The sequence below is a fragment of the Anguilla anguilla genome, chromosome 18 (genome assembly GCF_013347855.1).
Source record: "Anguilla anguilla isolate fAngAng1 chromosome 18, fAngAng1.pri, whole genome shotgun sequence".
Taxonomy (NCBI): domain Eukaryota; kingdom Metazoa; phylum Chordata; class Actinopteri; order Anguilliformes; family Anguillidae; genus Anguilla; species Anguilla anguilla.
Genome location: NC_049218.1, coordinates 12,116,581 through 12,131,802, shown reverse-complemented (window position 1 = coordinate 12,131,802; position 15,222 = coordinate 12,116,581). Strand labels below are relative to the sequence as shown.

The following is a 15,222-nucleotide window of genomic DNA, read 5'->3' as shown; positions in this document are numbered from 1 at the left end:
CTTTTTGCAGCTCCCCCCCCCCCCTTTTTTCTCAATCCATCTCCCTCTTTCTCCGATCTCCTCGGCTGGAAAGAGAGGGATAAGAATTCCACTCTGTGTCCCGTCATGAATGAGTGGCTTGATGAGGGCTTGGTTAGCGACACAAGACAGCCAATTTACAAGTACATGTGTAGGCAGGACACGTCCAGCACTGTCTGCGTGAGAGGTGAGCCAACTACAGATTACGCCCCTCTCCCGCTCTCTCTCTCTCTCTCTCTCCTTCTCCACCCTGCCCCCTCTTCCTCCAGGAGCCCGTCCTGGAGCGGTGGGCTACCCGGACCTCGAAGCGACCCGAGGGGGAGAGACGGGGAACGAGCGGCACCACAGACCGACTCAGACAGACAGATCCACTCCAGCTGAGAGGCGCGGGAGGATGAAGACGAGGCGGGCCCTTTTGTCAGAGTGGGGCGAATCCACAAAGTATGTAATTGCATGCTTGAAGCTCTTCAGGTTTCCCGACAGCCTTTGGTGCCAATCAGGCTAGCCCCGCCCCTGATCCGCCCCATCCTCGTCTGTCCTCTAAAGACAGGATCTAATGGAGCCAAGCCGAAACAGGCAGATGGCACCTGCGCAAGACACACAGCCCTGCGCATCACAGGGAACCCCTCTGCCTCCAGAATAAAAAAAAAATAAAAAGACTAGCATCGTCAAACCGTGACAGTGCCGCACGGCCCAATGCAACAACAGCAGCCTAATTAGCCAGTAGCAGATGAGCTACATTAGCAAACAGGAAAATACACAATACAAAAGAACAAATGAAAAATGGCGAAAATATCACCGATAAAGAGCTCGGCGCGCGGTGCACTGACCTCTCTCGCAGGAGCGGCCCAGGTAGCCGGTCCCGGAGCAGTCGCAGACGTAGCGGCTCCACCCCTCGCGGCACACGCCGTTGTTTTGGCACGGGTTGCTCAGGCACTGCTTGGGCGCCTCCTTGGTGCAGGAGGGCTTGACGCCGGCCGCCTTCTGCGCCTCGGCGATGCGGCGCACGTCCTTGCTCTGGCCGTCGATGAAGAGGTCGCGGATGCAGCCCACGTAGCCGTAGTTGAGCAGCGCCGTCCACACCTCCGTGGGGAAGACCAGCCCCGCCCGGTTCTCCGGGAGCCCCCCCAGGTACAGGCTGTCGTCCAGGTCCAGGATCTCGCTCTCGCCCGGGGCCGTGTAGGCCGTGCGGATGGTGTTGATAGAGATGGTACCTGTAGAGGGAGAGAGAGAGCGGGACAGAGAGAGAGAGAGAGAGAGAAAGAGAATTTACTAAATAAACTCCTTGTTCATTTCAACCCCCTATCACTGACCCACCCACACACAATTGTATTTAGCCACCATTTACGTAACTTCCACAAATGAACGTACGTTTTATGCTGCATGAAAGAGTAGAGGCAGGATAGAGTTGACAGGGGCCTGACTACACTATGCACAACCAGAGGGAGCTGACGCACACAACTGCTTGCAGACCCACTGAATGTGGAGTAGCCCTTTTGGTCTCTGCGGATCACGGGATCCAATGCCAAAGATGTTGCTGCGTGTCAAAGATCCTTCCATGTTAGTTGGGTAGAAAGTCCAGAGTAAAAGTATGAGAACTGAAAGCCTCTATGTACAAAGGCATTAGCTTGCGTGTAAATAAATGATGTTGTGTAATGGCTATTGATTGACACACAGATATATCATTTGTGATGAGCTGCAAATGATTAAGCATGGCAGAAAATGGTTTGAAAAAGCTATTGCATATGAATACAGGTGAATTTAATTGGGACATTATTCAATTGTTTACACATTAAATCAGTGTAATCGGATGGGATGAGATTTATGTTTATCATTTAATGCCCTGGCATAACATCCATTTAAGACACCGAGAGTACCATCACATTTTTTCTCATTTCCACACACTAAAAATCTCACTTATTTATATTGTGAAGGCTGTAAAAGCAAGGGAAAAAACGACATCTTCTGCTTCATCTTTTCAAATGTGGGAAAGCATTCCGAGCCATCTTTTTAAATGTCATTAACAAAGTGCCTGTCTTTTTTATGTTTTTCATCCATTTGCTTTGCTGTATACATAAAACTGCAAAACTGTTAGCGTGCCCCCCCCCCCCCCCCCCTCCACCCCCCACCCAATGATTTATCACTTTCATTCAGGTTTAATGCCGTAAACAACGGGCGCACATGACCGGACTGTAAAAACGGCAGACAGAGGGGCCTTCGTGTCCAGATCCGACAAGCGATTAGTTTGTGTATGGATCAGTTTTCCAATCGCGCGGCCATTGTACAGCTTTAATTAATGGCGGCTGTCCAAGACTGCCGCGTCTTCTTCGGTAATCTATAGCTCAGAGAACCAACCCCGGCCTTTGCCATGGAAACCTCTTAGGCCTAGCCAAAGGGAGAAACAAAATCCAAATAATTCATCTTTGAGCAACGCTTTTTGTGGTTTTCAGGTATTTGGCTAGGAGGTAACCTATTGTTCTCCAATGTTTCTAAAAAACACAAATTAATCATTTAAATTGATTCTAGTCTCTCCAACTCATGTTTAAGCAACTTAAGTAAATATTCCTTCAATTAGCTCCATGGAACAATTCCCTGCCTTCATGACGTATGCTGTGCTGTTTTGGCACAGAGCGAGGGTGGAGGAGGCCCAATAATACAAATGAATCCCTCCCATATATCCCTTTGGAAGCCGAATGTATTCTGCCCCTGCAGGGCTGCCGGCCACAGTCGGCACTGGCGTGGGCTGAATTCGATGTGAGACCGCGGTTCTCACTCATACGCCACAAGCGGTGCTTTTACTGAGTGAGCAGCCCAGGAGCCCTGCCCTTTTTCTCTTTTTGAAGGAGACCCTTCATTTAAAACCACCGTGTTTATCCACAGAGGACCCAGGACACACGCGGATTGCCTGAGCTGTCCAGCTTTGGTTCAGGTGAACCACCGAGGTGATTAACGGTCAACATCGGGTTCAGCACGAGCAGAGTGTTCCGTACCATCAGTCAAGGTGAGTCCACCGCGGTGTTCAGCGGAATGTGGAAGGCAGACACCAGCGTGATGATTAACCTCGCCTCTTACCCCTCCCAACACCGCCCCTAGCCGCAAACCCGCACATCTGCGACGGAACCTTCTTCCGACCGCGCCCCGCACAGCTGGTTCCAGTTTCCCCGATAAACGGGACTGCCGCTGACGACCACACGCGTCCCCCAGGTCACCGCTAATGAGCCCGCTCCATCACCGTGGTAACATGAGGAAGCCCACATGCTGAACGCGTGGGCTACGGCTGATCGGAGCATGACCAGCTGGTGCTGAGCCCTGATCGATCGCGGCGAAAGCAAATGTGGTCCATAATGAAACTTTGGCACGGTCCAGGTGAGCCTCGTGCGCCCTGATCAGCCATAAATGAAATGTCATGTCCAGATTGAAGGCACATGTTCAGAGATTACGCTTTTGGTGGGGGGGGGGGGGGGGTTCCATTCCTTCTACGGGTGTTTAAACGGCTCAATCCTTTATCTTGCTTCTATCCATGACCGCCCCCCCCCCCTCACCCCCCTTGTGATCTCTGGACAGACTGACAGTGCTGCACACTAGTGCAAAGTTGCACTGGAATTTCAGCTGTTGATTGGCTGCCAGTCAGTCAGTCTCAATATGTCACTATTTTCCATCCCCGCTGAAAAATACTGTCCCTTTAAAAATATAATTTTGAATAGAGAGAACAGCCTGGCTGGCTTTTAGATTTAATTACGAACGTTAAGGCCAAACTCAGTGTCACAACGTGTCACAAGGACAATCACATAGTGCAAATCGCCCCCCCCCCCCCCCCCCCCCCACCACCCCCGCCCAGGATGCACGTACAGCAGCTTACTGCTCGTATTAATAAATCATGTCCTGAATGGTATGCGTTACTATACAAAGTGACAGAATGGGAGCGGGTTACCCTTACACAAGCAAATACACGGTTGTTCATGTCTGAACACTCTGGCCATACATCTTGCCATCTGTGCCACGTGCACGCTTGACTAAATTAATGTAAGTGGGAGACGGGAGTCTACACAGAGTACGTTTTTCCCGTTCCATCGGCATTCTGTAAGTGACTGCTAACGCATTCCAGAGATGTTCCAGTCCCCGGGGACTACATCTTGTCACAACTGGGGTGACATGAGTAACATAATGCACGAATATAGCTAAATATACGGGGGAACTATTTATAATGGGGGCAGAGAGGAAATAGAGACCTCCTGCAGGCCTGTCTTATAGAGGAGGACTCAGCCAAGATGGAGGGAACGAGTGAGGGAGAAAAATGAAGCGTACAAGGACAGAGGGATGGGTTAGAGAAAGAAAGAAGAAAAGAGAACAAACAAGCGAACACACACACGAACAAGAACTTGTTAACGTAACAGAAATTTTGAAGAGGCGTGCAGGAGCGCAATGTGTCCGCACTAAGCTCTCTATTCAGAGTTCCCCACACTGCCAACATCACCCCCCCCCCCCCCCATATTGTTCCTCTATGAACCCTGCGCCCCTAATTCTACAGCTTATTAGATGGATTATCAGAATCCAGAAAGGGCGACGCGGGCAAAACCGTTTATGGGGCGTGATTGGATTCTGCGGGCCGCTCTGGGTGGGTGGGTGGGGGGACGGGCGGGCTTCTCTGGCTGCAATCAGTACAATTCCACTGAAGGGTGACAGGGGGGGGGTGGGGGTGGGGGTGGGGGGCAGCTGGAAGCGTGGTCACGTCACTTAAGAGCCCGGGGTCTTCCACCGCCCCACTAATGCAACACATAAGCTAATGCCGCCGGTCAATTTACACGCATTTCCACACTTCGCCCCGGTCTACAATGAGGGAAGAGACCAGAGCGCTGTCACTTTAAATGAGTTTTGGGAATAGCCATTACTCACCGGTATTATACCCCTCAGAGTTCATCAACAAGAGAACGCGGGGTTGGCGGGGCGGTCGTGGGGGGGGGGGGACGGCGTGTACCGCCGAATTCGGGAGATAATTATTTTGTGCCGCCTTTGTCGTGCTTCTCGGGATTACGTGCACTCTTCAAATTAAAAAAACCATTCAAGACAATGATGAAAGGCCCCGTGTTCCATATGCTCTGTGACTCACGCGCTCCTGTGATGTCATATTCATCACTCTTTCCCCACCATCCTCTTTTCAGCAGTCACATGATCAATTATTCATTTACAGCCAGCGGGCCCTGCGGGTAACGCAGTCCCTCTGTCCACACAGGAGAGTTCATTATCACCGGGCGCGGTTGTTGTTTTACTACGAAACGCACAAAGCCGCTGACTTACCAACGGCTTTTTGAGAGCGGAGTACGGCGAGCACAGCACAGCTTGCGTCTTATTCGGTATTGAGCCTGGGACCGGGCCTCACAGGTGGCCGTTTGAAATATGGGTGTGACAGGGCTGCTGCACCCTTGAGCAAGTTTCAGTAATTACACGGCTATAAAAATGGATAATCTGTAACTAGGTATGGCAACCTGGGTAAGGGCATTTTCTAAGCTAATAAATTATGTAGAATTATGTATCGCTAATTCTTAGAGCACCACTATTTGCCATCCGCTGTGCGGGGAAAGTGGATTAAATGCACTTAATAGACCCCCCAATAATAGACCCCCCCAATAATAAGCCGCGGTTTACGGAAACGTAGAAACGAACGTGCCGTCTCGCGGTTACCGTCGCCGCACCCGTGCCGCAGAAACACCCGAGCCCACGCACAGAGAGTCACCATTACACCCCGCCCTCCCCACCCCAGCCACTTTGGCAACATCTTAAAACATTGGATGACCCCTCCCTGTCCCGCCTCCCCTCCCCTCCAGCGGGCAGGCTCACAGCTGTCGCCCCTGGCGCCAGGCCACCGCTCCGGAGCCCGGGCCTGGGCACGGATTCATACCGCCAACTTCGGGCTGGTCTGAGCAGCGCCCGCTCCAGGCATATGAATTATGAAAAGGACGTGGCAGACGCATTAGCATTGTGCTTTTCCCGCTTCATCCTTTTATTACTGAGGTCTAATACACTGCATATTGGGAGTAGGGGAATTCAGGTGCAAAAAAATAATGGCATGTCCTCAACTTAGTTTAGCAAGCATTACATTTCTCTCAACTTAAGAACAAGAGCTGTCATTCATTTCACTAAACTCTGAAGCAGTGAGGATGTACAAGTATTGTACTTGGGGGAAAAAATTATTTCCTTAAATTTATGGTTTACTGTGCTGCACAAGTATAGTTGAATCACTTAAATCGCTTCCCAACCCTAAATGTCACTCACTCAAGTTGCAGAAATGCTGTTTATGTCTAATGTTACTGATTGAAAGTCCTAGAGAAGGACTGTAGTGCTGCAGGATCCTGAGATGGCCTTCTCAACATTCCAGCCCACATCCGCACCCACTGCTTTTCCCTCCCAAACACCGTTCACTCCCTCTCACAGACAGGAGAAAATGTGATGCTCGATTAGCTTCTGACTTAAACTGAATATATTACACAGTAATTGTATTCCTCCATGGCTTTTCATTATTTATATTAAGATCGTGATTAAAGCACTTTAAATCATTATTTTAATCAGATAATGAATTGGCGTTGCAGCTGCATCGCAAGTCATTCATATTCAGAATAAAATGTAATTCAGTTTATGCTTTGACTTTACATATCTGAATGCAGGTACATTGTCCAGGTGAAGCCCGCATAGCTGTTAAAAGCAGATCCAAGGTTTGTTATGTTGTATCACTGAGGTGACAAGGATCAATGAAGTGAACACAGCGTTTGTAATAGACCCAGAAGACAGCCAAAGCAATCAAGATGCTGCAGATAGCTTTCTCTTACACGATCAAGGGCAAAAAAGCCTCACCATTTCCCACAATGCATCTGTATGAGGGAACATGAGCCGAAGCATCCCATTTTCCCACAACACCTCTGTAAAGTGTAGCATTAAACAGCCAAGCGGCTGTGGGCTGCAGTAACACAACTGCCAAGTCTGTAGAGCACAGACTAGATCAGCTGTTCAAAACACAGGACATGCATCACGCAGTTCATTAATTTGTGAAGTATAAAATGTCAGTTAAATTCAAATAATTCACACTTCTTTCTGCTTGTACACTTAAGCAACAAATTAGATGGCATCTAAAGTGCCTCATCACTGCATCTGAAAAGCTATGTTATGTATATTATAGTTGTACATTATAGGTATATTACAGTTGGAACCTGTGTGTGCAGTGGTGCACAGCGTCTATCACAGTTTTCAACAATGCACCTTTGCTTAAGTGCAGGTTATTCACTTATATTGCTTCCCATAATGCATCTGGAGAGGAACACTTACGGAGTTGCGTAAGCCCTGTCTTTAAAGAAAGGAAAAGAATATTGACAGATCTTTCGCAGTCAAGGCACAACTGTCAAACTCTTGCCCTAATTCACAGTGGTGACAAATGAAGCTATGTCCAACTCAATTTTGGTAATTGTGTGATTGAAACTAGCACACTTGCAGCACAGTTGTAAAACAGGTTGTTTTAAGAGGAATACATTGTGCTTGAGGTGGGTGTTTCATTAAGGCTAATCAGATCAGCCGCTTTTTTATTGTGTTGATTTGCTTACTAGCTCATCGTTCATTCCTAACAGGTAGCATGAGGCAGTGGTTTTGAGATCTCATAACCTTGCTATAGGTGTCCCCCAGGGTTCAGCCCTTGGTCCGGCCTCCCATACACTTGTCTCAGCATGCACCTCAGCTTAACTACATGAAATCTCAAACTGGATGGCAAACCATTGCCTGAAGCTCCACTTGGCTATAGCTGAGATATCATACCTCCCAGCCAAGCCATCCCCGTGTGACTTTTTAGTCATTTGGGAAAGCACCACAGTGTCAGGAACCTCAGAGCGGTGCTGGACAGCACACTGTCCTTCTCTGAGTGCATCGTGGCAGCACGTCAGGCACGCACATTCTTCATGGACGACATCTGGAGAATCGACCCCACTCTCACCACCTATTTAATCCAGCTCTTGGTCCAGGAACTGTCCATTTCCCATCTGGACTACAAGACAGTCCAAATTAGCAGAGTGCTAAATGTTTACACTGCCGCTGTCACCAAAACAAGGCCAATAGATTTTTTGAGTTTGCTTAATTACCTCTTTGCCTCAATGTTATTTTGCTGATAAAAAAGCAGGAAGACTAAGCATTATTATTATTATTATTATTATGATTATTAGGCCTGGATGCTTGATTAAAAGCAGAGCACCTCTTGCAAAAGGTCTAGTCTCGCTTTAATTTTTGAAAAAAGTTAAATGTCTGGTGAGCCATTTAATATCTGTGCGGCATTTCAGCATCAATGTGGGTGACCTGTATTTTTTGTGTCAAGGGAAAGGAATGAAAAGGAGAAAATTAGACCAAAGCCGTACAGCGGATCTATAGCCTTTCCACTCCCAATTTTCAGAGCACGGGGCCTGTGGTGCCGATGCCCACACTGTAGATTTGGAGGGGGGGGGGGGTGGGGTGGGGGGGGTGTGTGCTGAAATTTCATTACCACGCTGCTCAGCAGAACACAGAGCACTATAAACTCACTCCTGTGGGACACGGGCCTGGGTTTCCATGGCAACTCAGGCAGAGCAGACAGTTAGGTAAAGGAAGGACAGAAACAGAGAGGGGAGAAAGAAGGAGAGAGGGAAAGTAAGAAAGAAAGAGGGCACGGGTGTATTTTCATCCTAGGATAAATTATATTATGAGCGACTACAGATGTGTTTTAATGAAGCTAAATACCAGAGTCACAATCATTTCTGGGGTGCATGCTTGTCTTTTCTTTAATATGCTACTGCTGTCCTCAAGTGCTGTGATGAATAATTAATTTTCAAACACATCTTCAAAGCCCGCATCTCAAAATCCATGCTTAGAGCTGGATTTGTTTGCAACTCTCACACCTCAGCTGTTCACCTCCATGCAGGACTATCTGGGTATTTGCGCAAATCCTCATAAATATTTTGATGGGCACATTAACATCAGTCATGTCAGGAAAATTGGCATTCATATAAAGTGTTGCATAAGCAGTAAAAAATGTTTTTCTTTGTCAATATAATGTAATAACCACACAGAGTGAATAACAATAACCCTTGTTACACTAACAACTACAATCGGAAAAACAATATCAGCACCAATATTTAAGAGTGTCCTTTACTGTTACCATAGAAACGCTCTGAATATCAGATGACTGAATATGAATATGAGAGAGAGGGAGAGAGAGAGAGAGATTAATTAAGCTGAAGCCGGCTTAAGAAAATAATTTATTATATTAAAAAATAGTTACCATTTGCAACTAAACTGCAAATAAAATGGTGATCATAGAAGGTTTGCATAATTTGGGGAATTCAGAGATGGAGACCTGATCATGACCCCTCACCATATAAATACCAACTGGCACCAATTATTTCAGAAGCGAGGCACTGAATATGCAGAGTCATTGAGAATTTTAAAAAAGTCCTTGAAGGAGAAATGAAAGACAGCCTTTCTGTTTTTCTTTGTGATGTTATTTAAATGGATGCTTCCAGTCCTCGCACAGGAAAAATGTCCCTATGCTCTGAATGTCTCTTTTCACGCTTCCTTATTTCCAAAGGGGTACATATGAATATTTTTTTATGAGTCTACAGTTTAAAGGGGTAGTGAAACAGCCAATCTAATTCCCACTCCAAGAGGAAAAAAAAACCCAGAGGGGCGAATCTAATTTTCGCTGTGACACTGCAAGCCCTTGGCTCGGAACAGGTATGCACACGCACGCGCACACACGCGCAGACACACACCCACGCTCGCGTGCGACGGCGCTCGTGCGCGCGGCCAGAGCGCACCGGCAAACGAGCCAATCGGCGGAGACCCTGAGCGAGTGCGGCGCGGGAGCGACGGTGACACGCGGGCAGGACGGGAGGAGGTCGCCCGCCGCGTTCGGACCGCCGACGCGCCGCTGCGTAATGGGTTCACGGAACGAGTCACGCAGCGTGTAAAAACACGACCCGCGTGCCTGATGCAGTGCAGGCCCATGCAATATGCATGCGCGTCCTGGGCGGTGGGCGCGCGAGGCAGGGGGACAGGGAACACGCCATCGTGGCATCGCGGCGTAGGCGCGCACAGCCGAAGGCCTACCGTATACGGCAGCTTTTTTTTCTCTTCCTTCTGCTCAGACGAGCTTTTATTGCTCCAGCATTGCATTTTAAATGTATATGTATTCAATTAGAGAGGCACTTTAGAAAACCACATCATGTACAAGCAACCGCTATAACTACAAGCACCAGAATAGAATAGACTGTAATTTACTTAGAGCTAAGTACAGCAGTCCGTACAAAAGGCTAGTGAAAAGAGCTATCGATGTATCAGCGAGACGCGTCCGTACCTGATCTCCCGTCCCTCTGGAAGTCCACGTGGTACCACTCCCCGTCGTTGACCTTCTTGTTGACGGCCCGGGTCTTGGTGGTGCCCGAGCCCATGTCCAGCAGCAGGTAGAGGTGGCCGTCCAGCATCTCGATGGCGAAGAAGTCCACCTTGAGCGTCTGCGGGCCCTTGGCGTCCTTCTGCGGCTGCTTGGGCTTGCCGTGGCTGAAGAGGAGCAGGCCGTTGGGCTCGGAGGTGCGGAAGTCGAAGGAGATGGAGCCCGTCTTCTTGGCGTTCCACTTGCTGAGCGTGATGTAGGACTCGGGCGTCTCAAAGGCGATGGGCTCCAGGGTGGCCACGTTCTCGCACTTGAAGGCCACCATGCCGTGGACCTTCATCTTCACGTCTCCTTGCTTGGCTAATCGGGACAGCTCCAACCTGACATCGTTGTTTTTATACACTACCTGTTTCACAACATCAGGGACACAGTTAACATCAACATTTCATAGAAGGGAATAACATAGCAATATATGCACTGATCAGACAATGGGTGCGCCTTTTTATCATAAACGTCTTTGAATTGAGAATTCTGTATGCAGAACACAGTAATTTGGAAGACCAACAGGGAAATTATGATCATCGTAACAGCCGTTGTGCTAACCAAAAGATCACCTAAATATCCCATTGTGGATCACTTACAAAACATAGCTAGTCGAATATGCAGCTGAGGGCGGCAGAAGCAAAATATCATGTTTATTTTTATACCTTCGTAAAAAAAAAAAAAAAAGTTATTTAATAAGCTTAGCTTTTTTTTGAAAATAGGAATTTGCATGGTCGGGGTGCATGTTGAGTGAGTGGGGAGGTATGGCAAGAGGTGATATGCTTAATGGTGCCCTGCCTCTATTCTCTCCAGACGTCTGACACAGAGGAGAGCTGCCTGCGCCTCAGAGATACACTTCTTTTCTCCTCCCGCTCAAGAGAGAGATCTTTTGCACACAGGCACATCTGCAGAAATATTCTCTTTTTTTTTTTCTTTTAGGTAAACAGCTCAAGCGCAGGCTAAGGAGACCTACACTGCAGCATACATTTTAAAAACGAGATAAAGGTCACTCTTATCCCTGCTAATGCATGGGCATAATTGCCGGTGAATGTCGAACAAATGAAACCGCTTTTCCAGGACATATGTATTGACATCCACTTACGCATTGATTTTCCTACAATATAAACTCCGGTCAAGCAGAAAAGGATGTCAATACGCTGGAATCCCTCCATAAGCAAAACTAACTTGGTACAATAGCAATAAAAAAGCGCAGTTGTAACACCTGCAATTTTATCTTCGCGGCGATGCTCTGTCATTACAGCCATGATCCACTGGCTCCTACTCGAGCCATCATTAGCCAGAACACACGAAGCACTGTCATCAGGCTCCCGCTGCCCTCGGCTCATTCGGGGAATAAAGCGCCACTCGCGCGTCTCCATCCAATCCTACCGAGCCAGTCGCGTGGGCGGAGCCGAGGTCTGCGACAGGGGTGGGACTTTTCCCTTCCAGCCCCGACAATAAATTAAAAGCCACGTGGCACATTGTGAAGTATTAAGTAAAACCTTCTTATTTTAATTCAATTTCCATTTGAGCATTTGCCAGGGTTGAGCTAATGACATGTAGATGAAATAAAAAAGGGGGCGACGCTTCACGAATTTCAATCAGGCGAACCGGCTTGGCGCTTATCTCAACAATTACTGTGCTCTAGGCGTCTTTAATTATCACATTTCTTCCACAGTAATGCAGGGGGGAAAATACCTGGGACAGTGTCTGAGCTAAAACAGACAGGAAAGAAAAAAAGACTTGAAAGCTACAGAGGTGTAGCCTGACAACCCTTCTTTATTCAGTGTGTGCTGATGGCTGCGGGGGGTGGGGGTGGGGGGTGGGGGGGGGGGCTTAACAGCTGTGTGCATCACAGGTGTAGGGGTTGAAAAACGCTGACCAAGCGACACGCTGGCGCCGGGGATTAAAACAAATGCTTCGGATGATGGATGTCCTTTTCAAAAACCATTTCTAAACATCTAAATTAATCAACTGTACCCACACACGCTCACACACGCACTGACATGCGCACGCACGCACGCACACACACACACACACAGTACCAGGCCTGCTGGGTGAACAAGCACAGGAAATGGTTTCAAAAAGTGATGGGGGGGGTGGGGGGGGAGAACAAGAGAACCATTTCTGAATCCTCTTACAAGGATTACAGTTTCAAAGGGAGGGGGGGTCTGCTGGGGGTCTACTGTGGGCTGTCATCCCATCCCGCGTGTAACATGATCACAACATTGTCGCAGTCTAATAGCAACACGGCAAACGTTGCTACGACGTCACAGGGAGCTGGTGAATCCGTGAAAAGGTCACGTTCTGACACATCCCAGACTCGCCGTCTCCCCTTCCAGTCAGCGGCGCACTCTCCATTTCCTGACTGAGATCGGGACAGGCGGCTATCGACTGGACTGGTGCCGAGCGCGAAGCCCGTCATAGACTGCAGCTCCATCAGAGTCCCCACACAGCACATAAAACACGGCGATGTCGGGAACATTAACGAGATGGCCAAAAAAAAAGGGACATAAATTCCTTAAATATTTATGGGATGCATTAGCGAGGTATTAATCATAGTTTATGCATAATTGATGGAACAATCTGTTTTACCTGATCAGTTTTATTTGTGCACCCTCTCTGCACTTTAAGCCAGGTCAAGCTGCGTAAGTGGACACTGTCAGTTTTTATATGATGCGCACTACGGACAATGCTGTTAAAAGAATTCTGGGTGAATTCCAAGCTACTGTACAGTGAAAGGTTTTTTTTTTGTTGTTTTTTTTTTTTTTGACTGGAATCCATTATTTTTCTTTCCCGCTATTGACTTTATTTACTTTTAGCAGTGTATTTACAGAGGTATGAGGATGGGGGATAATTGCCTGAGAATGACATTAGTGATCATTATTAGCCCATTCGGCTAATGAATTAATCCATAAAGGTTTGAGTGGACACACTTGCGGCTTGACGAGAAGCGGTTGCTGCGTCCTGTTTTTCCTGACGGTACAGCGGATTTCACTGCCAATCCGCACAACACAGGGCTCCAATAAAGGTCCAGTGTGTGTGTGTGTGTGTGCGTGTGCGTGTGCGCGTGCGAACATTGTATTTGAATGTGTATGCATTGGAGTGCTTCTAAAGTAAATTAAAATACCACACGTACATCTGTGTGTCGGCAAAAGGGTGGAAGAGATGCGTCTGTAAATGTGTGATTAAAAATACTAGTATTTCATATATCAATGCTATCCAAAAAAGAAAAAATGTTTGGAGCTCTAAAGATTTAGTAGAAGTGTAAAAATAATCCTCTTTATGCACATTCCCAGTATATGATTCAGCTCTGAGGGTCATTGATCTACAGCACATTTTCTACATTCAGCAGAAATGGAAATTCTTTCGAAGATTATCAAAGTCCATGCTTCAACCTTGTTACAATCTCACCGCCTGTGTAATTATGTAAGACCATCTAAGTACAAGAATGTGTTAGTAAAAGGTAGAAAGTCAAGTATTAGTACATTTTTTTCCATCACTGTCCAGCATCAGACATGTATTTCTACAACTACACTATAAATGCTCTTCTTTTCAAAAAGAAGAAAAAAAGATGGGGGGGGCTACATATATATGGATGTCACGCATTCAAATGGGCTTTGATACTGGATATTTAGCGCAGGGTTTAAATCATCAAGACACAGATAGCAAACTCAAAGCAGGGATGTCAGCCCCCAATACAAATCACTACACTCTGACAGACTACTCTTGTATGTATTAGTGTGGCCAATGCCATAAAAATGCCAAATACTTATAACATGAATTACTGAAAGTCTGACAAAGTAAACGTGACATATTCACTGTTTCTCCTAAATCAAATAGAAGTACATCATCTTAAAGTGAGTGTATCCGGTGAGATAAGACACTTAATTCATAAGAGTTGGCATAAATATTCCCATGGCAATAGGGGCTCATACAATCCTGTTATAGTATTTCCAAACTCATAGTTATGGATTTTTTTATGTCACCATAATCACCGATATTAACATAAGAGCTCTCCCAGTTTCACAATTTGCATGTCATTAAGAGGATTCGTAAAAGAAAAATATTTTAAAATTTGGCTACCACCTGCCCTTCTGTCCAGAAGCAGAGAAGATATTACCCCTATGTCACACATAAGTGTAAACATGTCTCGCTGTTATTCATTTATTCATTTTTGCAACTGGACTGAAAAATGGTTAACAGATAGAGGCATGCTTTACAGCATGTTCTGGATCACACTTTGAATCCATTATGTTGAGTGGAAAAAATCTAAATCACCATACAGACCATCTGTAGTCTTACTATGGCAGTAGTTATGTGTCCTTGCAGTATAATAATCTTGTTTGCATTCAAGGCTTCATAGATTATGTCCTGCAAGTCACTGCATGGGTAATGTGGGAATGAAAAGCAGATCTCTGCAATGATCATTTGGACTCTACCTTTAGAAATCTAAAAATTAAAATAAAAACTACTTCAGGAAACTTTGATGAACAGTCCAGTTAATCTTTAAAAAGGCTAAGCTATTTCAGGGGGGAGATATATTACAACATCTTGTAATTATAATGATGTAACTGATTCTTGCAACCCCGCCCAAAAACCCTCAGTATTAGAGCCATGGCTCTTAATGAAAGCTTTGGGTATGCATTTAGGCTTTCCCACATAATATTTTCCCACATTCTGGCACAGCCCAGCCCAGATCTGCTAATGCACTCCTAACCTCATCTCAAAAAAAAAAAAACTCAAAGAACGCTCAGGTGTTTTGATAC

At 46.6% G+C, this 15,222-nt stretch overlaps 1 protein-coding gene across 40 annotated transcripts in view; it reads right to left on the bottom strand.

The window, feature by feature from the left end:
• LOC118217872 (neurexin-1a-like) overlaps nt 1-15,222 on the bottom strand; it is a 310,125-nt gene that overhangs the window by 183,925 nt on the left and 110,978 nt on the right. For all 40 annotated transcript variants that reach the window (XM_035399988.1, XM_035399994.1, XM_035400000.1 and 37 more), the window contains 2 exons: nt 10,376-10,817; nt 849-1,232 (listed from right to left, as the gene is read on the bottom strand). In XM_035399988.1, coding sequence (XP_035255879.1) covers nt 849-1,232; nt 10,376-10,817 — 826 coding nt within the window. The remainder of the gene's footprint in view (nt 1-848; nt 1,233-10,375; nt 10,818-15,222) is intronic.